Source organism: Ctenopharyngodon idella, chromosome 15, assembly GCF_019924925.1.
Source record: "Ctenopharyngodon idella isolate HZGC_01 chromosome 15, HZGC01, whole genome shotgun sequence".
NCBI lineage: Eukaryota > Metazoa > Chordata > Actinopteri > Cypriniformes > Xenocyprididae > Ctenopharyngodon > Ctenopharyngodon idella.
In genome coordinates this window covers 14,785,332-14,807,793 of record NC_067234.1, presented here as the reverse complement: position 1 = coordinate 14,807,793, position 22,462 = coordinate 14,785,332, and the positions used below count along the sequence as shown (strand labels likewise).

The following is a 22,462-nucleotide window of genomic DNA, read 5'->3' as shown; positions in this document are numbered from 1 at the left end:
GTCTAGTTTTGACTCCTAAAACTATTAGAAATAATTTTGTTAATTGAAATAAAGCAGAAATAAAATTAAAATATAAATATTAGATTAAAAAAAACTTTTTAAAAAATCAAATAAGAATTAGAAACGTTACACTGGCAAATTACTAAGACTAAAATTAAGTTAATTAAAGCTAAATAAATATATTTAAAAAATAAAAAAAGAATTATTAAAAATGACAAAAATAATGAAACTTAAAATATTAAAAAAAAGTTAACGTAAAATATTAATAAATACTATAATATTATATAAATAATACTAAAATAACATTATACATATTGTAATCTTTGTTGATGGTCCAAACAATTCGATTAATTTTTGTTATTATTTGTTTATTTAATTCATTAATTCATTCATTTTTGGGTAGACTATAACAGACATTTCTGTATAAGATTCACCACACAGCTATAATAATATAAATAAATAGGTCACAGCCCTATGTGACACAATTCTTGCACAACAGCAAAAATAGGCGTTAAACACAAATTTTGTACAAGCTCTCAAGACAGGACTTGACAAATTTGAGTAAATGAACCAAAATAAGAAAATGTTGAGGCAGAGGTAGTGACTGAGGATGATAAAACCTGCTGAAACAAAAGGCAGGTGCCTCAATCCATTCAGTCATGTGTGCAGCTTACTTAAACTCCTCCCCTGATGATGACATAATTTAATGCCATTCTAATAACCATATCCTCAAACCTCGCTACACAATATACTTACATTTTTATGTACATTAATTTTATTGTACACAATGCACATGATTTGCTTTATCAATGCTTTTATTAATGTGTGTTTCAGAGAAGATATTGAGAAGAGATTAAAGTTGAGAAGAAATTTGATTTCAGAATAACATTTGTGTAAAGATAAGATCAGAAAAAGTAAATAGTTCAATCAAAGTAACTGTGGAGCAGGATGACTGCAAATGATCTCACAGGTCCTTAACACAAACATAGTTCTTTGAGACTGAACATGGCACATCGTTCCAGCAACGTTTAGCTGTAGGGTGGAATAATGAAATACGTTATTCGAAATAAAATAGAATGTAGAATAGAAAATAGAAAAAAGGCACTTTGTGAAATCCACATGAGTCATTTCATGTTACCATATTATATGAAATTATAGTATTGTAAATTATAATTGAAAGTATTCAAAAAACGGACTGCATTCTCACAGAATCGGTTGATCTCCAAACAGTTCTCGGGACGACGGTGATTGTTAGGTTCTCCAGAGCACCAGTTGGTATAGTCATATGCAGTTCCATCACTCCACAACCACTGTCCTTCCTAAAGAGTGAAGAGAGTAAAGAGTGCACTACTGTAGTCAGACTTTGAAGTCAAACCATCTTCATTAGAAAGTGTTTAAAGCAGAATTTTCAATTAACACAAACAAATTGGTCTCTATAGGACACAATTTAACTTACTTGTTCACCATCATGACCACCACCCCAAGAATGAGTGGAAGAAGAAGGCAACAGACTCAGCAGGAAATCATTTTCCACTTTATTATGCACAGATGCGAGATTCGCACCAAGTCTTTGACAGTTTCTCTAAAGAGACAGATTTTTTTATTGTCAATACAATCTAATCTTTTAATCATAAAGCATAAGTGACTTTTTAAACAATATTTTAGACATTTGCAAACAAAATCTGCTCTGACTGATTATTTGCTCAGTATCAGTTTTGTATTATTTATTTGCAGAAAAGAAAAAAACAAATCACCATTCCCACTTTATATTAAGTGTCTTTAACTAATATGTACTATCATTTAAATTAATAATTTGACACAATGCACTTACACAATTGTGTACATACATGTTTTTGCATGTAATTACAGGTGTAATTAATTAATTTAATTAGATCTATGATTACACTGTTGACCTTCCCTTACCCCTTAAAGGATTAGTTCACTTTCAAATAAAATTTTCCTGATAATTTACTCACCCCCCCATGTCATCCAAGATGTCCATGTCCTTCTTTCTTCAGTCAAGAAGAAATGAAGGTTTATAAACTTTGCTTTATAAACACAAACAATGTTTGTGCTTCCGCCATTCCGCCTTCTGTATTCTTCAAAAAGCTTACGCTGTATGTCCTACGCCTTTCCTATTCAACTTACGGAACTAACGCAGTGCCTGTTCCGTTTTTTCCGTAAGTAGAATAGGGAAGGCATAGGACATACAGCGTAAGCTTTTTGTAGAATATGGAAGGCAGTCTGGCGGAAGCACTTGCAAGGAGATCATTTGTGTTTATAAAGCATATACATTTGGAATTTTTTTTTTTTTAGAAAATGACTGATCGTTTTGCTAGATAAGACCCTTATTCCTCGTCTGGTATCGTTTAAAGCCCTTTGAAGCTGCACTGAAACTATAATTTTGACCTTCAACCGTTTGGAGACCACTGAAGTCCACTATAAGGAGAATAATCCTGAAATGTTTTCATCAAAAACCTTAATTTCTTTTCGACTGAAGAAAGAAGGACATGAACATCTTGGATGACATGGGGGTGAGTAAATTATCAGGAAATTTTTATTTGAAAGTGAACTAATCCTTTAACCAACCCTTAAACCTAACCACCAAACCTGTCCCTAACCTTACCCGTATCCAACCTCAATAGTGGCAAAAGTGTTTACATCAACACATTAGTAATCTATCTATCTATCTATCTATCTATCTATCGTAGTAGAAAAAATTATTTTACTTTATTTACTTTAGTTAATGTGCTTGCATGACAACAAAAACTGATCTTAGTGGAAAATTACTTTGTGCTGAAAATGTCTTTGCAACAAAAGGTATTGTGTGTACCTCACACTTTTGTGTTTCTTAGAAGCAGTTCATTCTTTCTGAGAGGTCAAGATGTAGAGAGATGTTTTTGTATCCTTATAGGTCTTTTTAACTAAATTAACATAACAGGAAAACAGCAACGTGAGGTGTGAGTGATGTATATAAGACAATCTGCAGTAGGCAGGGTTGCCCTTTTCACTGCAAAGACTCTGTCTGTTGTGAATGGCCTTCTTGCAAGAATAAAAGCTGAAAAAGACACTGTTTGGTCTAACTGGTTTAGACTCACCATAAATAACTGAATATTAAAATTTCCATGACAAATAGCGTCAGAAGTGAGATTCCGCGCATGATTCGTCTGGATCTGACTATGTTTGAGGCTGATCATCCTGGTTTCCAATGACTGGTTCCCTACCTCTAAGTCTTTAGGGAGGAGGGACAAACGTCTGAGAGCCCAGAGTTTCGCCACCGGAATCTCAAAGAATCCTAAGGGAAACTGAAGGCATATTTGCCGGGTGAGTCTGTTTTGAAACCACGTTATATTGTTTGGCATTTTTAGACGCGTGTTTCTGTGCTGCACTCCCTCTCTCTCTCTGACTTTCGAGTATGTGTAGGTGACTATTTCTGAAGCACTACAAATAGCAGGTTGGGTCAAAGTACTGACTCAAAAGGGAGAGGGAGGAAGTGTCTCTCGAGTCATGCAGAAAGTTGATTCTTTGCTGAGCCCATGTAAAGACACACTGAGGTGACGACCACAGGGTGGAAGGTAAGGGACGTCCGAGGTTAAGCGGCACAGAAAATATGGGATCTAGAAATGCACAAGGAGTCTGACAACAGCCAGTGCTCTACACGGAGATCTGATCTCACCATCATCGAATCCGTCTGTGATTACATGAAGAAACAGATGAAACTGTGGCCGCTTGAAGAACCCTTCCTGCAAAGCTGCCTGAAAAACAATGCGCAAGTGTACCTGGACAAAAGCTGTTTTAAACACAAAGGGTGGTCACACCAAAAATTTATTTAATTTAGTTAATAGAACTTAATTGATAAATAAAATCTTTTTATGACAGTACTTTTGAAAGCATCCTCACTTCACAGCATTTTTACACAAATGCCTAAAACTCTTCACAGTACTGTATCTTTGCAGGTCGGTTTCTTCAAGCGTCTTGGAGACATGGTCACAGTTCTTCTGGATTTATTTTGTCTCAGTTTCTTCATGTAATCACAGATGGATTCGATGATGGTGATTCTCTCGTCAAGAAGACCCCTGGAAATTCCAGATCGGGTCAGTGCTCTCCTTCCTTCAAGAAGGGTTGGAATGAAGGCTGTCTCCTTCCACCCTGAAGGTCTATGTGGCTGCCATTTCAGTGCACCTTGATCTAATTGATACTAAACCTGTGGGGAAGCACGACCTGGTCATCAGGTTCTTGAGAGGGGCTAGAAGGCGTAATCCACCTTGCCCCCAGTAGGTACCCTCTTGGGATCTCACAGTGGTTTTGAGCACACCCTTCAAGCCGTTGCATTCAGTGGAGCTGAAGTTCCTTTCTTTGAAAATGGCACTCCTAATGGCTTTGGCATCTGTTAAGGGGGTCAGGGACCTGCAGGCATTATTAATTGACTAAGCGTGTCTGGAATTCAGGCCGGCCAACTTTTACATGATCCTGAGACCCCGGCCTGGATATGTGCCCAAAGTTCCCACCACTCCCTTCAGAGATCAGGTGGTGAACTTGTAAGCACTGCCCTTGGAGGAGGCAGACCCAGTCCTGGCGCTGCTCTGTCCAGTACCCACTCTCCGTGCTTACGTAGACAGAACTCAGTGCTTTAGGACCTCAGTTCAGCTCTTTGTCTGTTACAGAGGCCAGCAGAAGGGAAAGGCTGTCTCCAAGCAGAGCTTATCCTACTGGATAGTGGATGCTATAGTCTTGGCTTTCCAGGCTCAATACCTGCCATGCCCCCTAGGGGTGAGAGCTCACTCAACCAGGAGTGTTGCTTTCTCCTGGGCATTGGCACATGATGCCTAGCAAAGATATTTGAAGAGCTGTGGGCTGGGCGACACCTAACACATTTGCGAGATTTTATAATCTCCGTGTAGAGTCTGTGTCCCCCCCTATACTCGCCCCTTCTGGCCAGGACCTGCTTGGTGTCAATCTCTCTTGCTGCACCATTCCAATCCATGGACGGGATGCGTGCGCTATTTTCCTCAGGTGAGTTCCACATTTCAGAACCCTGGGTTCCTCCAGCACTGTTGGTGCCTGGCACCTGTGTGCATGCCCAGTCAGTCAGCTTAGGCGAGACCCCATTCGTCAGAAAAATCTCTGTTCCCTCCTTCAGGGAACGAGGGTTATATATGTAACAGAGACGTTTTTTACTTTTCTATTGTTTGGAGGCAAGATTTAAAATCTGTAAAAATGATTGAATCCTTTTGTTGTGCATTCTGAAAACAGAATAGCTTTGGATAATGTTGGCAGAAGATGGTAAAGGTTGATAACAATGTAAAAGATGATTATCATGATCTATTTCCAAGACCACCATGGGTGCAAGAAGGGCCCCATGACAGAGAAACTAGTGACAACCATTATTCTGAGGATGATGAAATGTAAAGAGGGTTGAAAGCAGAGGCCATCCGTGTTACGAGATGGCATACAAAGAAAGGGAATATTTTGAAAGAATTTTATGTTTGTAAGCTTTTCTGAAACACAGAAAAACAGCAGATTGCATTTCTTCTTTCTAAAGAGTGGTGATATGTTTTGAACCTAAAGGATTAACATGTCTGATGAATAATGAATAATCAAAAGGGTGGAGTGTAGTAGAAAAATTAATTTTACTTTATTTATTTTAGGTAATGTATGTGCTTGAATGACAACAAATAACTGATCTAAGTGGAAAATTACTGTGTGCTGTTTCGAAATGTCAGCTGAAACAGCTGAAAGTGTCTTTGTAACAAAAGGTGTTATTTGTGCCTCACACTTTTCAGTTTTCTTAGAAGCAGTTCCTTCTTTCTGAGAGGTCAAGATGTAGAGAGATGTTTTAGTGTCCTTATATGATATAGATCTTTTTAACTAAATTAAAACAGAAAACAGCAGGGTGAGGTGTGGGCAGAGACTCTGGCTGTTGTGAATGGCCATCTTGCAAGAATAAAAGATGAAAAAGACACTGTTTGGTCTAACTGTTTATTGCAGACTCACCATAAATAACTGAATATTACAATTTCCATGACACTGTCTGTCTATCTATCTATAGATGTAGTTAAAGACACCTAATATAAAGTCCAAATATAATATAAAGACCAAATCACCTTGTTGTAACTAACACATTACCTCTGCTGTGATCCAGTTAGCCGACTGAGAGAAGTACTTGTAGCATCGGAGTCCAAAAATTGTCCATCCAGCGGGGCATTTTAGGAATAAATCAACTGCATCCAATACATAAATGTTAGGGTTCTTGTAATATTCACAGCAAAGAATGTTTTTATTTTTATTTATGTAGTTTATTTTATGTTTGTGTGATTATGTGGTCAAAATATGTGTACTTTAGACACTGTAAACCGCTCATTAATCATGCAAATATTAATCAATGGAATATTGTACATTTTCTGTTGTCGTTTTTTTGTTGTTGTTGTTGTTGTTGTTGTTTTACAAATAAATGTCTTGGTTACCTCCTGCATTCCCCATGGAGAAGATCACGAAAAGAAGCAGAAAACTTCTCAGCATTGCCATGATGAACCTGAAATGAATAAGCAGGAAAAGTTAGATGTCTGCATGCACTCATATGCTGCACACTGGGGATTCTCCAATGCAGTAAAAGACAAAGCACAAAAATACTTTAGGTAGAAAATGTATTCAGTAGGTCTTTATTCCAAAAACTCACCTTGGTTTTCAAACTGTTGCCTTCAGAATCAAGAATGATCAAGCAGACACAGAGCCTGTGTAATACCATAACATTCTCATATTTATTAAAGGAAGATGGGTCATATTTATACACACAAGGTCAGGCAATAACATCCAGGATATCCTGGGCAACCAATCATACTCAAAGATCAAACCTTACCATATATGGCATATTAAAGGGTAAGTTCAACCAAAAATGAAAATAATGTCATTTATTACTCACCTTCATGCCGTTCCACACCCGTAAGACCTTCGTTCATCTTCAGAATGCATATTAAGATATTTTTGTTGAAATCCGATGGCTTAGTGAAGATTGCATAGCCATCAATGACATTTCCTCTCTCAAGATCCATTAATGTACTAAAAACATATTTAAATCAGTTCATGTGAGTACAGTGGTACAATATTAATATTATAAAAGTGACAAGAATATTTTTGGTGCGCCAAAAAAACAAAATAACGACTTATATAGTGATGGCCAATTTCAAAATACTGCTTCATGAAGCTTCAGAGCGTTATGAATCAGCGTGTCGAATCAGCGGTTCAGAGCGGCAAAGTCACATGATTTCAGCAGTTTGGCGGTTTGACACGCGATCCGAATCATGATTCGACACAAAAGATTCAGTATTTTTTAGTACGTTTAGTACATTAATGGATCTTGAGAGAGGAAGAGTCATTGCTGGCTATGCAGGCCTCACTGAGCCATCGGATTTCAACAAAAATATCTTAATTTGTGTTCCGAAGATGAACGAAGGTCTTACGGGTGTGGAACGGCATGAAGGTGAGTAATAAATTACATTATTTTCATTTTTGGGTGAACTATTATAGTAACAAGTAAGAATACAAATGTTAAGACTAAATCTTACTTGTTACTTAAGTAACAAGTAAGAGAGGTCAAATGTTCAAATGTGTGTGTCTTGAGTTCCCGTTTGCACGTAAGTGTAGCAGAGTTCAAGGTCTAGTTCTTTTGTCTACAATGAAAAAAACAATAAGTAAAATGTACCTAATTTTCTCTTTTGCAAGTTTTTGGACTTTTCAAATTTTAAATGTAACGGAATTAACTAAGTTAAGTAAAATGAACAAAGAAAATAAGTAATTTTAACTTGGCCTGTTAGAGTTTCTACTTACGTAATGGGGTAGGAGATACAAGGACTACAAATTAGATGGACTATAAATCCCACAGGTTAAGATGCTATAAAAGGAAATCTAATTTTGTGGGCTTCCTCTTTAAGGTACCATGTGGTGTGGAAGCTGTGTGGCATTTTGTCAAGAGCAGATGAAAAGACAAGTTGATTAATGTGCAGTAGAGAATTAAATTGTGAAGGTAAGGGTTGTGATTTATGATGGTTACAGTGAGTTTACCTAGTCTTAACATTTGTTTTTGTTTTAGTGCCCTTTTGAAAAAAATGTTTCAGAGAATTAAGCAGACCTATATATATAGGTATTGATTTTAATTAAATCTCTGAACTGAGTTAAGTTTTATATTTTAATCTTTGTTTTTTTTTATGTTTGATTTTAAGTGTTTTTAACTACATGTAGACGTAAGGCTCTATCTCCTCAATGCTTTATTTAAATTCAGGCCAATCTTGGTCCATGTCATCACCATTCCAGGGCCTGGAATAATCTTTATTTGTGTGAACTTTTGAAGGCTGAGTGTTACAATGTAGTACTGACCCTTATATTTGATAAGCCCACAATCTCATTTTTGGAAACATTTAGCCGGCAAATACATTTATACTTAGATTTTGTAATACAGCTTGAAAAGTGTTAACTCCTGCACTCACAAACATTTTACTTGCATTATTCAATTCAATTCACATTTATTTGTATAGCGCTTTTCACGATACATATCGTTTCAAAGCAGCTTTACAGAGAATGCATGTCAACATTACAATTTAGAGAATCTGGTATCGGAGGTGACTGTCCAATATATGTGGTTTCAGAAATGTATATATAATCATGCAGTTAGCTAACAAAGTAATAATTTAGGCAATTTAATTTACAATCACTGTTAGCAGTTTAATTGAAGGTAGAAGCAATGAGCTCTTGGAAATAATGAATTACATATTAACAATAATTAGAATATATAGAAATTTGGGAATGTGCATGTTGATCCAGATGTTGCGTCATCTGAAGTCATCGCAGGAGTTGGCGCCGTCTCTTCAAAGGTGTTGGTCATCTGAGGTCTTCATAAGGGGCTGGATCCAAACTGAAGCTGATGTATTATGCCATATAGGTCGCCTTAACAGAATTCTCATTGCTCGTCTGTCTGTTATTTATACTTAAAATCTGATTTAATTAATTAAAATACATTCATTTTAAATAATCCATTTATTATTAATAATATTAACTTAATTTTGTGTTATGTCAAAATAATTTCATTAAAGGTGCAATATGAAATATTTTCTGTCCGCTAGAGGTCGCTAGAGACCTATTCAAAACAAAGGCGTAGCTTGATGACGCCAAGTTTGAGCGCAGAATCTTGGGACATGTGGTCTTCACCTCACCTTGAAAATGATGTTATAACGTTTCTCTGTGCGTTAGCTCGGCAGCTGCTGTGAGACGCTTGTTGCTCACTGCAGTAAACTAGATCGATTTTAGAATATCATATTAAATGCTGGATGACTTGTGTTGATAAATGGCATGCAATTAATTTTAAAACATATTGTATGATGAACATGCTGTATTACTGTTACTAAAAATAAAGCTGCATCTGATTATGCTATGTTAGCTACTTGACAAAATAGTGTTTTTCTCTGAGGCATGGTAAAGCACGGTACTCGCAAAAAATCAAGAAAATTAGATTTAAACAATAAGACTAAACATGTTGAGCTATATAACAATCATTTTGTCTACAAGTGTATCAAAACAGTTGTTCCCTTGTCTACTAAAACATGTAAATATTAAAGCGTCTTTGGTGTTTCCATGGTTTCTACAAAATTAATCCGGAAACCGAGGGTAACGCGGGTATGACGCAATTGACAGGCGACTCCTCACACGTCCCGGAGCCTTGGTTAAAATTGCAATTTTCTCACGATCTACAAATAGTTGGAAACATTTGGGATATTGTAAGTAGCAAATCCTTTGCAACTCAAATTCATTGAGAGATGCTGCAGTAAGTTTACATTTACAGTAAGTGAATGAACCTGGTCTTCTCTCTCATCACACAGCTGCGCTCATGTGTCGGTGTTGACTGGTTGTTCATTTGAAGGATCCTTTATGTAAAGCGTTGCGTGGTGGCATACACTATTAAGCCAGCCTGCTTGAACAGATGCATGACATAGACTTGCTGTATGATATAATGGCAGAAGTATCTGAAGAATGGTATTTGGATTTAAATCAACAGCCTTAGGGGTCGTTCACACAGAACGCATTTTTCCTTTCCAATGCGCTACGGAGGGCATATCTGAAGCTTGTGGTGACGCGACCGTTATAGTGATAACAGCCAATCACATTACTTTCCGGTGCTGCGTGAACGCAATTGGCTAGCAACTGCTCTAGAGTGTTTGCATAAGGCGATCTGATTGGCTGACTCCTGCGTTGGCGCTTGAAAAGTTGAGGAATCTTCAACTTCTGCCGCTTGCAACGCGAGTGAAGCGACGCGACGGAACCCACAATTCAGTTCGGCAACGCATAACGTCACCCATTCAAAGTAAACGAGAAGCATTAACGCCGACGCCTTTCCGGTCTTTTAACCAAAGATAGCCTACGATCATTTTCTGACAGTGTCAGAAATTCAGCATGATCAACGCACAGTCGGTGCGTTCCAAACAGGATATATCGCCCTCCGAAGGGCACTTCCGAGTGAAAACAATCATAGCCGCCATATTGAAGGGTCGTTCCAAACCGAAGTGCTCAAAACTGGCCACTTCAAAGTGCCCTTCGGAATGAAGGATTATGAAGGCTACAACTGATGGACACTTTGGGCCCCCATGATCCTTTGCACAGGGAAGTTGTTTGACGTCACAGAATGGGTTCGAATTATGGGTTGTACTTCCGGTTTGGGGAACTTCCATTTAAAAAGACTGAAACGAATCGTTTTAAATCATAAGGTTGCCCTACAAATAAAGCTTATCCGTCAGTTTGACTGAATGAGCTGTCAATTTTTCTTTCATGTTTTATATTCAGACATCATGAGAATAACGTAACGCTTGGTATTTTAACATAACATGTCATAACAAGAATATCTATGGCAAGAGCTTTTTTCAGTCGCTGCTTTCTATCCTCGTGATTATTTTCTTTTGTCCCTTTGCATACCGCTGTAATAGTATGAAAAAGGACAACATATACTGCACATTTGTGGTCTGGTCTCCCGATATAATTTACGATATATCCCATTAATAATTCACTGGAATGAACGAAGAATCTCTCGTTTTTCTCCTCAAAGCCTCACGTCTTTCCAGGTTTGTTTTCACAGGTAAATACAATTTATTATCTGTAAAAATGATGTAAATCACTTTGAAATAGTATCACGCAATGCTGAAGTTCATGAACATTTTTTATTAAGGCAAGTAACGTATATTACACAAAACAGATATATCATAATTATATTTAACCCGTCCGTTATTGTTGTGAAAAGAATAAATTTTAAATTTTTAAAATTTAAAAAAAGTAAAACAATAGTTACTTTCCCTGGTAATTAGTTACATTTATAATAATGTAACTCCGTTATTAACTCAGTTACTATATGTGAGAAGTAACTAGTAACTATAACTAATTACTTTTTTAATAACGTGCACTGCATTTGACACACGCGACTCACAGAAAAGAAGACAGAAAGATGCGCACCAATATCAAGTTCCCTTTCACTCTTGAACAAACAATAACACACAGAATTATGCCCTTTTTGTCGAGTATCTTCATCAGAGCAGTCTTAAAAGAGTTAAATAACGTCTTAAATGAACTTAGAGTTGTGAGAAAATGAGATGCGCGTCAGATCCGCGTCATGCAGCGGCAGCTCTTAAAGTGACAGCAGCCTAATAAACCAGTTGTGGAAAGAATCGCGCTTTTTCATGGCCTGTTGAAAGTAACTTGATGCTTAAATGTCCTTTTAATTTTCGTTGGTTGAAGGGTGAGTAGAATCAGGGCCGGCGCTACCTATAGGCAGAGCAGGCAATTGCCTAGGGCCTCGGGTTTTGAGGAGAGGCCTCCATAACCGCAACATCCCCTGGACGCTAGTCCACCAGTCAAGAGTGGAGCAAAATGCTAGCTTCTTTGTTCATTGGATATAGTTGAATTGTCACTTAATGTCGAACCAATTAATGTCGCCTTGTCAGAGTGGGTCCGATCTCGCCAAATCGAACACATCCTGTGGGTGATGCGAAGCAAAATGCTAAGCTTGCCATAAAAAGCCTGCAAAAGTAATGATTATGAATGCGACAAAAACAGCAAGGAGACATTTTAATTGTTTATTAATAAACTAGTGTTTTCTGAATCAGTGTCGGCTGCGAAGATGAAGTTGACATTGCTGACTCTCATCATCTCCGTGGACGAGTCTAGAGAAAGAATGCACTTTTCATTCGGATGATCATAATCATCTTTTCTTTTTCTTTTTTTTTGAATTATTTCGTTTAAAAGTAGACATTTCAAGCTTTCTATAGATATATTTCTCATGTCTGTGAGACCAACGTGATCTCATGAGAATACGTGTGTATTTTTACGTAAATTGTGGTTCTACCACACGTACATTTACTTAGTTTTCATACACACAAAAACGTACAACATTGACGTATTTAGAGGACTAAAACGTAAAAATACTTGCGTATTAACAGCAATAAAAACGTAAATCATGTAACGTAAAATGTGAATGTATATGAATTCCCATGTATTAATATTAAAATCGTGGCTTTAATGATTTAATGTTGTTTTTAGTCGAATTTATTGAAAGCAGTTTACTCATCTACTTAATATGAAATAACAGTTCTGTTCGTGACTTGTGCTGCTCGTTTCGGAGGATTGCATAATGTTAAACAAGACTACAATTTAAAACCTTATGAATACATTTTCTGTAATTGTTTAAACATTTTGTAATATTTAGTTCGTTTGCTGTGCGACACAGAAGGCGTTTTCTCCTATGCAGCGACTGACAATACAACCATAAGATACACCAAAACAACACAACATAAATTCACAAATCACATCAATTTTATTTGTTCGCTGTACTCCAAATCTTTAGAATCCATATGTTTGTAAGGAACAGATCCAAATTCAGCCCTTTATCCATCAATCTTCATTTTGATTCTCAGCAACAGCGACCATCACAGTCAAAGCTCGCGCTCGTTATGATTCAAATTTGAAAGTAGCGCCACCCTCGAGAAGTGTTACGACATGGTTTACGGCACTGAAATCGAACTCTCATTGGTTCTCCCCTGCTTCGTCACAGATTACGACATGCCGTGTTTCAGTGGATTGACATTTGAAATGAGTGTCGCGCCTTCAGGAGAGAAGCCGGATTCGTCATATTTTCATGGATTAATAAGTTAAATTCTGCTCTGTACCCTATAAAAAACTATTACCGCCAGAGAGGACTGTGACTGGAACTCATCATCATTTGAAGTACTTTTGGTACCACTTTTGACACTTTTGTCTGTCATTCTTTTATTTATATTAGTAGGTAGTTTAAATAAATGGTTATGGGTAGGTGTAGGATTAGTGGCTCAAAATATCGTTTTAATGTTATATTTTTACTAAAATTGTCATTTTCCTACACATTTCTGCACATTATGTTTTATTCTTTTAACATTCTGTATAAAATGGGTAGGTTTAGGGATGGGGTTTAGGGATCTTACATTTATCTACAAAACGATAAAAGGGAAATTATACATATATCTTTAAGACATGATAAGATTCGTAAATATTTTACGTTTTTTCGCTGTAAAAACGTAAGTATTTTTACGTTTTAGTGCCATAATTACGTCAATATTGTACGTTTTAGCACCTTTCTAAGCGTACAAAAATGTACGTTTTGTGTCTTTGAAAGTTACGTATGAGTTTCGGTTCATTTAATACGCGCTCCAGTTCACGTGAAAGAGATCGCGCCCGCGCCTCCATGTTATGATTACATTGTCTGCTATATTTTCTTCTTATTTATTAAATCCAGGCAATTAGTTGATTAAACATTGATTAAAATGAAGATACAATTCATACAAAACGAAATTCACTTTAAAGAAAGGCTTTCTACAAAACAAAACTTAATGAAGTGTTTAAAATCATGTCTGACCCACTCCATGTCTCCAGATATATTGCGCATCTTATGATGTATTCTATCTTACTCATGCTGTTCACTTTTCATAATCAAATAGATCAAATTTAAAAAATAACATAATAGGCCTATTTAAAAATAAATATTAAACTAAATACGTTTTCTTTAATGGCTACCAACACGTATAGAACAGTACAGAGAAATTTCATGTCCATTTCATTTAACATATTTAATAAAACTTTTTTTTTTTTTTTTTAATTTTTAAAATTTAAAAAAAGTAAAACAATAGTTACTTTCCCTGGTAATTAGTTACATTTATAATAATGTAACTCCGTTATTAACTCAGTTACTATATGTGAGAAGTAACTAGTAACTATAACTAATTACTTTTTTAATAACGTGCACTGCATTTGACACACGCGACTCAGAAAAGAAGACAGAAAGATGCGCACCAATATCAAGTTCCCTTTCACTCTTGAACAAACAATAACACACAGAATTATGCCCTTTTTGTCGAGTATCTTCATCAGAGCAGTCTTAAGAGTTAAATAACGTCTTAAATTAACTTAAAGAGTTGAGAGAAAATGAGATGCGCGTCAGATCCGCGTCATGCAGCGGCAGCTCTTAAAGTGACAGCAGCCTAATAAACCAGTTGCTGTGATGTCTGTCATTAATGTTCATCAAAGAACAAAGGCAACAGAGACAATTGCTTTAATAAGGCTTATGTTTAATTTATAATTTATGCAGTGAAGACTGCATAAAGTGTTTGATAAATTTATTCAATTACTATATATTTCCTACCTGTCTAACCAAATGTCTAGAACCAGCCCTGAGTAGAATAATGTCATCTCATTGTACCCAGTTTAAAAATAAAACGTATTATTGCGTTCATATCCTTTCGACCCTTTCACTGACTGTTTACAGCTTAACGGAAGTTACACCCATAATTCGCGCAAAGCGTCATGGGGCGTCGGAATAAGGTGGATAAATGTATGTATAGTATTTTTCTATACTACTGTAATATTTATACGAGCTAGATTTGGTACATCATTATGGTCAAAATAGCATTATACTTAAACAAAAATATTTTACAGCTCCCTTTATCAGTCCATTCAAGTGTTTCAAATACATAGACACAATATACATTATATTTATCGTATAAGACCGGCAGTATCTTATAATATTACTACAGTAAATGAAAGCGTATTAATACAAAGAGTACACCAGGGGGAAAAAGACGCATGGCGCCTCCTTGATTGTTTCGTTTAGATGACGCAGAAGTGCGTTCCAAAAAAAGTTTTTTTTTTTGTTTTTTTTTGGACCCCTACACCCTTCATCCCTTCAAAGCTCTCACCTCAGAGGGTAAACCCTTTGAAGGGATTAGGGCATAGGGATGAGTCCTTCCGAATGGACGCAGGGAGTGTGTTTGCTGCTACGACCTACGTCTAATGACCAGCCAATGAAAATGCAACATGAAATCAACGCGACATGGCGCTAAAACTTAAAACTGCTTACCTCAAGCTCTTTTCCCTTCTTCTTTCGCCGCTTCCTTTTTTTTTCAGCACACATAAAAACTACAACTGCCAAAGTGTGATTCAACATGATCTTTTTGTTTACCACTAGCGCATGCTGATGACGTTTTATTCTTCTATAGAAACTTGCATTGTAGCCTACGAGTCAATAGGTGTCATCATCGTACAGTCTACATGCATGTCGTACATTGTACAAATTTTGTACAAGCTCCCAAGACAGGACTTAAAGGCTAAATCAAACCATAATAAGAAAATGTTGAGGCAGAGGTAGTAACCAAGGATGATAAAACTTACCTGAAAGTGTAAGTGAGGTGCACTCAACTGAGTGAGGTGCCTCACTCAGTTGAAGTCAATTCAGTCATGTGGTTTTGGATTAAGATGGTTTAATATGCTTATAATATTCTTTGATGTCTCGTACCTTTCTTTTGAATCTAGTCCTCTGATACATACTGTCGATTACCTGTAGGGCATCCTTTGAACAATTGTAATGTTAGCATGCTGCTGCTGACACCAAGTGGTCGTGAATGAACGTTTTTGGATCTAAGAATAGATTCACTAATTCACTTCAATGTAACTCATTGTAACGTACGTCTCCGTTCCCTCCTTCAGGGAACGAGGGTTACATGCGTAACTAAGACGTTCCCTTTCAGTTGGTCACGTTCGACGTACGTCAGTAGTGACCGACGAATTGGGATCCAAAATAAAACGCCACAGTTACAGACCCCTTCCAGCGCCCAGCACAAGCTCTAGCCACCCGGTGCACCAGTGGGGCGGAGAAGGGGGCGAGCTTACACTGAGAGAGTCTACTGCTGTTCCGCAAGACCCACTACAGGAGACTTAGACAACACTGGGGAAGCGAACCCGGAGGGGACGCTGCGGAGACCACAACCTACCCTGCAGGGGAGGAATTTACGTGGAGAATACACATATGGACTGGCCGTGGGCAGTACGCATATGGAGTCCCTGGGATGGCTTCAGCCTAGAGATAGGGGGAGACTCATCTGACAGGTGACAGCAGAGCTGGCTCTGCTAAGGGAAAGACATGGGCTCACCGTGGGGAGTTAACCGTGGACAATACACATATGGGACCACTCACATGGAGGGGTCATGACATATGGCACCCAGCCAAACATCAACGTCGGTGACGGACGTTTGGCCTGGCATCAGACACTCCGCAATGTCCGAGCCGCAAGGGGAGGCGGAGGAACTCGACAGGGTTCGCCAAGCGGGGAACTCTACTGGAGTAAATGGATGCACGTATCTGGCCCAGGGGGCGGGAGTGGCATTGCAAGCCGACACTAGAAGGGGCTCTTCGCGCCTACCGGCTACTGGAAGCGAGTACACTGGAAGATACCGGTTCCACACGAAGGCTATAGAATCTAGTGAACGTGTTGGGTGTCGCCCAGCCCACAGCTCTACAGATATCTGTCAGCGAGGTGCCATGCGCCAGCGCCCAGGAAGAGGCCACTCCTCTGGTGGAGTGGGCTCTCAACCCGAGCGGGCAAGGCATGCCTTGGGACTAATAAGCCAAGGCGATGGCGTCCACTACCCAGTGGGCCATCCTCTGTTTGGAGACAGCCTTTCCCTTCTGCTGGCCTCCGTAACAGACAATAAGCTGATCTGAGGTCCTAAAGCTTCACGTTCTATCCACGTACAGGCGCAGAGCGCGGACGGGACAGAGCAAAGCCAGGGCTGGGTATGCCTCCTCCGAAGGCAGCGCTTGCAGGTTCACTACCTGATCTCTGAAGAGAGTGGTAGGAACCTTGGGCACATATCCAGGCCGGAGTCTCAGGATAACATGAGTCACCGGGCCTGAATTCCAGGCACGATTCATCGACCGAAAATGCGTGCAGGTCCCCTACCCTCTTCATCGAGGCCAATGCAACCAGGAGGACGATCTAAGGGACAGTACTTTTAACTCAGCTGACTGCAAAGGCTCGAAGGGATGACCCCGGAGAGATGTAAGTACCAGGGAGAGATTCCAAGAGGATATAGAGGAAGGGCGAGGTGGATTCAGTCTCCTCGCCCCCCTCAGGAACCTGACGATCAGGTCGTGCTTCCAACGACTTACCTTCAACTGCATCGTGATATGCAGCAATGGCGGCAACATACACCTTGAGGGTGGAGGGAGACAGCCTTCGCTTTAAGCCCTCTTGCAGGAAGGAGGCACAGACCTGACCGAACATAATCGGGGGTCCTCTCGGTGAGAGGAACACCATTCGACGAACAGGTTCCACTTCAACGCATAGAGGTTCCTCGTAGAAGGAGCTCTAGCAGAAGTGATAGTGTCTACAACCGACTGGGGGAGATCACTTAGAACCTCCGCGTCCCGTCCAGGGACCACACATGGAGTTTCCACAGGTCGGGACGCGGGTGCCAGAGGGTGCCCCGTCTCTGAGTCAGAAGGTCCTTCCTCAGAGGAATGGGCCAAGGAGATGCTGTCGCGAGGAGCGTCGGATCCGAAAACCAGGTCCGAGTGGGCCAATACGGAGCCACTAGCAAGACCTGCTCCTCGTTCTCCCTGACTTTGCACAGGAGCTGTGCGAGAAGGCTCACTGGGGGAAACGCATATTAGCGTAGGCCCCGGGGCCAGCTGTGTGCCAGAGCATCCGTGTCAAGCATGCCGCCGGTCAGGGAATAGAACAACTGGCAGTTAGCAGTGTCCGGGAAGGCAAACAGATCTATCTGTGCCACGCCAAAGCGCTGCCAAATCAGCTGGACCACCTGGGGATGGAGTCTCCATTCGCCCGGAAGCGGAGGCTGCCGTGAGACCTCGTCGGCTGCACGGTTGAGCACGCCTGGTATGTGATGAATGTCACGAAGCGACCTCAGATGCTTCTGACTCCATAGCAAGAGATGGCGGGCGAGTTGCGACATGCGGCGGGAGCGTAGACCACCCTGATGGTTGATGTACGCAAAGGCCGCAGTGCTGTCCGAGCAGACCAGTACGTGCTTGTTTGTCAACAGCTCCTTGAAGCGGCTCAGTGCAAGACGTACTGCTAGCAACTCGAGGCAATTGATATGCCACTGCAGTTGAGGCCCCGTCCACAGACCTGACACTGCATGCCCGTTGTACGTGGCACCCCACCCGGTGGCAGAGGCATCTGTGTGGACCAAAGCGTGCCTGGACACTTGTTCGAGGGGAACTCCAGCCCGCAAGAATGAAGGGTCTGACCACTTGGTGAGAGTGCGACGGCAGTTCGGTGTCACGGGGACACGAAACGTGCCGCGCTGCCATGACCATCTCGGGACCCGGCCATGGAGCCAGTGTTGAAGCGGCCTCATGTGAAGCATTCCGAGCAGCGTGACTGCGGCTGCGGATGCCATATGCCCCAGGAACCTCTGAAAAAGTTTCAGTGGGGCCGCTGTCCTGCGCTTGAGCGTACTCAGGCAGTTCAACACTGATTGGACGTGCTCCTCTGTGAGGCGCGCTGTCCGGGCGACCGAGTCCAGATCCATACTGAGAGAAGAGATCCTCTACCCGGGGGTGAGTTTGCTCTTGTCCCAGTTGACCCGAAGACCTAACTGGCTGAGGTGAGCTAACACCACGTTCCTGTGTTCGCACAACTGCTCTCGCGAGCTGGCCAGGATGAGCCAGTCGTCGAGGTAGTTGAGAATGCGAACGGCCTGTTCCTTGAGCGGAACAATGGCTGCCTCCGCAACCTTCGTAAAGACGCGGGGCGACAGGGCCAGCCCGAAGGGTAGGACCTTGTACTGATATGCCCAACCCTCGAACGCAAACCGTAGAAAGGGTCTGTGTCAAGGCAGAATCGAGACATGAAAGTACGCGTCCTTCAGGTTGATCGCTGCAAACCAATCCTGCGGACGGATGCATTCGAAAATGCGCCTCTGCGTAAGTATCTTGAACGGCAGCCTGTGAAGGGACCGATTCAGGACACGCAGATCCAGGATTGGCCGTAGCCCACCGCCCTTCTTGGGTACAACGAAGTAGTGGCTGGAGAACCCTGACTCCATATCGGCTGGAGGGACCGGCTTGATTGCATCCTTCGCAAGGAAGACAGCAATCCCCACCCAGAGAAAAGGTGCATTGTCCAGGGACACACGAGTGTAATGGACACCCTTGAACACTGGGGGACACCGGGCGAACTGAATCGCATAGCCGAGTCTGATGGTACGAATGAGCCAGCGGGACGGGCTGGGAAGCGCTAGCCAGGCTTCTAGACACTGAGCCAGCGGGACCAAATGCACCACAGACGTACCGGGCGTGGGGCAGCGAGGTAGAGTGCTGGGACCCGACTCGGACGGCATAGCGGCCCAAAGTGGGGTAAGACTCTGCAAGGTGGCAGCGTGTATGGGAGACGGCACATGGAAGGTGGCCTCGACCAACACACTGGGACCTGCTGGCGAAGTGGACTGCCAGCCGCGCCTTCTTGGGACCTGGAGGATTAGAAAATAGTTCTACTTCGTGGGTACCGCTGGACTCCGGAGAGCCAGCGGCGGAACAGACCAAAATTCTCCACCCGGCCCTCCTCCAGGAAGGGAGCGATGCGGGCATCATCTCCCGAAGAACTGTTTACCTCAGCTCCAGGTCGCCCGTTTCTCCAGGACCGCTTCTCGCTAGCTAACTGGCTTGGCTGCGGGCTGAGCGGGCTGGGTTTTAGGCCAGCTTGTGAGATGAGAGCATCGAGAAAGCGTACTTTGACGACGACACACCTCTGCAAGGCTAGCCAGGGGTGTTTCCGGACCACCATGGTGGACATTGTCTGGCCAGGGGTCTGCGCTATGACTTGCATCATGCGCAGCTCAACCCCGACTCAGAACTACCCATATGCAATGAGTGCTTTGGCCTTCCACAGACTTGCCGGGGGCCAAGACCCATGCAGGGCAGAGGTGGTGTGCCCGTAGCACTACCACCCCACCATAGAGGGTAGTGAGAGAGAAAAAACTTTTAGTGCAGATTATGGCCCTTTTGGCATTCCATATTTGGCACCAAAAAAGGCTTCCAAACTACCAAGTTTTTCATGCACGTCCGGGCTAAAGACAGGGGGCGGGGCAAGGCGAGAATGTGTCGCACCACGCCCCCAGGGGCCCGGGAAAGCATGGTCATTAACTCTAAATCTGATTCAGCATGAGCACATCACAACCGTGGGACGCTCAGCCTCATCTTCATGTCCAGAGCCCAACAACCCTCTCTCCAATTTAGCAGGCGACATCTGATCCTCTGCTGGAGCCCTGACTAAGACGCTAGGTCCCCCATGAGAAGGACCAGCAATCCACCCAGAAGCTACCAGCCACGTGGGACAGTGAACGTGGCCGTCTAACTGGACGACACACGGCGCGCTGAGCGCCGACATGGCCATGTTGTTACTAAACATAAACCACCCACGAACACAGTTACAACATGTTTGCGATGCACTAGAGGAGTGAGGGGCCCACAGAGATTGGCTCGGCGGGTTTTTGCCCCACTGTGATCCTCTGGTCACCCTGGCTTATTCACCAAAAGTAGTACTTTTCTGATTCAGTAAAAGAAACTAGATCGGGGAATAGGTGAGGGGACTCCACCTCATTTGAGGCGCTCGAGTCTCATCCACGCATCTAGAGCACCGAACAACGCGCTGGGCTGCCATGGCAACGTGCGCTGTCAGCCGGCAGCTCGACGGCACACGCCGCGCTGAGCGCTCAAGCCCTTACGAGAAAGGCAAGACGAACAACGTGCCGACGTGGGCATGCTCTCACAAGAGAATATGAACCACTTACAAATACAGTCTCAGCACGCTAAGCAGACATGAGAGAAAGTGATTGTGGCTGTCAGTGAGGATAGGAAACGACCGCCTCCAGAAACGCACAGACAGAATGACTGTTATAATCAACAAAAAACTTTAACAGCTGGCAAGTTTCAATGCACATTTAAGAGTGCAACTATTATTACTCTAAAAAATGTTTGGTTAAAAACAACCCAAGTTGGGTTGAAAATGGACAAACCCAGCAATTGGGTTGTTTTAACCCAGCGGTTGGGTTAAATGTTTGCCCAACCTGCTGGGTAGTTTTATTTAACCCAACTATTATGTAAAAATTGCTCTATTTCTTGCTTAAAATGAACCCAAAATATGTTGGAAATTAACATTTATTAATATTAAATATTAAATATAACAGTTAAGCAATAAACTTTTATTAAATTGTTTATTAATAAATGATCACCTTTTGATTATTATTGTTGCCTCTAGTAATTATGTGTCTGATTTTTAATTTCCAACCTATTTTGGGTTCATTTTAAGTCAGACATATGTATAGTCATTTTTAAACAATAGTTGGGTTAAATAAAACTACCCAGCAGATTGAGCAAACATTTAACCCAATTGCTGGGTTAAAACAACCCAATCACTAGGTTTGTTTAAATTGCTTAATTTAATTGCTTAAATTACACTTAAGGAAATATAGTTATATTTTTATAATAAGGTTATAATAGGCCTATCTAAATTTATTTCTACTCCAATTCGTTTTTGTTTGTTTTTTTGTTTTTTGAAATAAACATTAAAATGGTGGCTGTCAACTTGATGGATTTATTCAAACATGCATAATATAGGCTATTGAAGAACATTAAAAAATATAATTATATGTAATATGGTGTATATATTTAGCTAAATGCTCCTCTCTAGAGTTCATTTTTCTAGTTGACTAACGAGTTTATGGTCACTGAATATGTTTTTCTGAGGTAAATGTGACGTTACGTTACATTGTTTACAAGCTGTTTTATTAACGTCTTTCCGAGGTTGAAACACTGATTAAGCGATTATATGAGACATGATACGGATTTCGTTAAGTTGTACTGTATCTTTTATCATGCCTTGAGATGTTTCTTCATGTTTATTTCGCGCTGTAACTGGTATTAAAGCGAAGGAGAGGATCAGTTCACATGCGCGTCAGGCTGCCGCTTCTCTTGAACTACATTAAAGAGCGCCAAAACAGTATTTATTTATTTTTTTATTATTCCGAAGTAAAATGGGCAAAATATGAAACTTGAGACTTTGACAAATATGAGACTTTGTTTCATGTCAAAAGCAACAAACCACAA

General features: G+C 41.0%; 1 protein-coding gene across 1 annotated transcript; it reads right to left on the bottom strand.

Annotated features, from left to right (window-relative positions):
- Nucleotides 1-797: 797 nt before the first annotated feature.
- LOC127496173 (galactose-specific lectin nattectin-like) lies at nucleotides 798-6,778 on the bottom strand. Its single transcript, XM_051863859.1, has 6 exons — nucleotides 6,677-6,778; nucleotides 6,465-6,532; nucleotides 6,127-6,221; nucleotides 1,457-1,582; nucleotides 1,208-1,319; nucleotides 798-1,032 (listed from the first exon to the last, which is right to left on the bottom strand). The coding sequence occupies exons 2-6, from the start codon at nucleotides 6,523-6,525 to the stop codon at nucleotides 965-967; spliced, it is 462 nt and encodes a 153-aa protein (XP_051719819.1). The 5' UTR covers nucleotides 6,526-6,532; nucleotides 6,677-6,778; the 3' UTR covers nucleotides 798-964.
- Nucleotides 6,779-22,462: the final 15,684 nt, after the last annotated feature.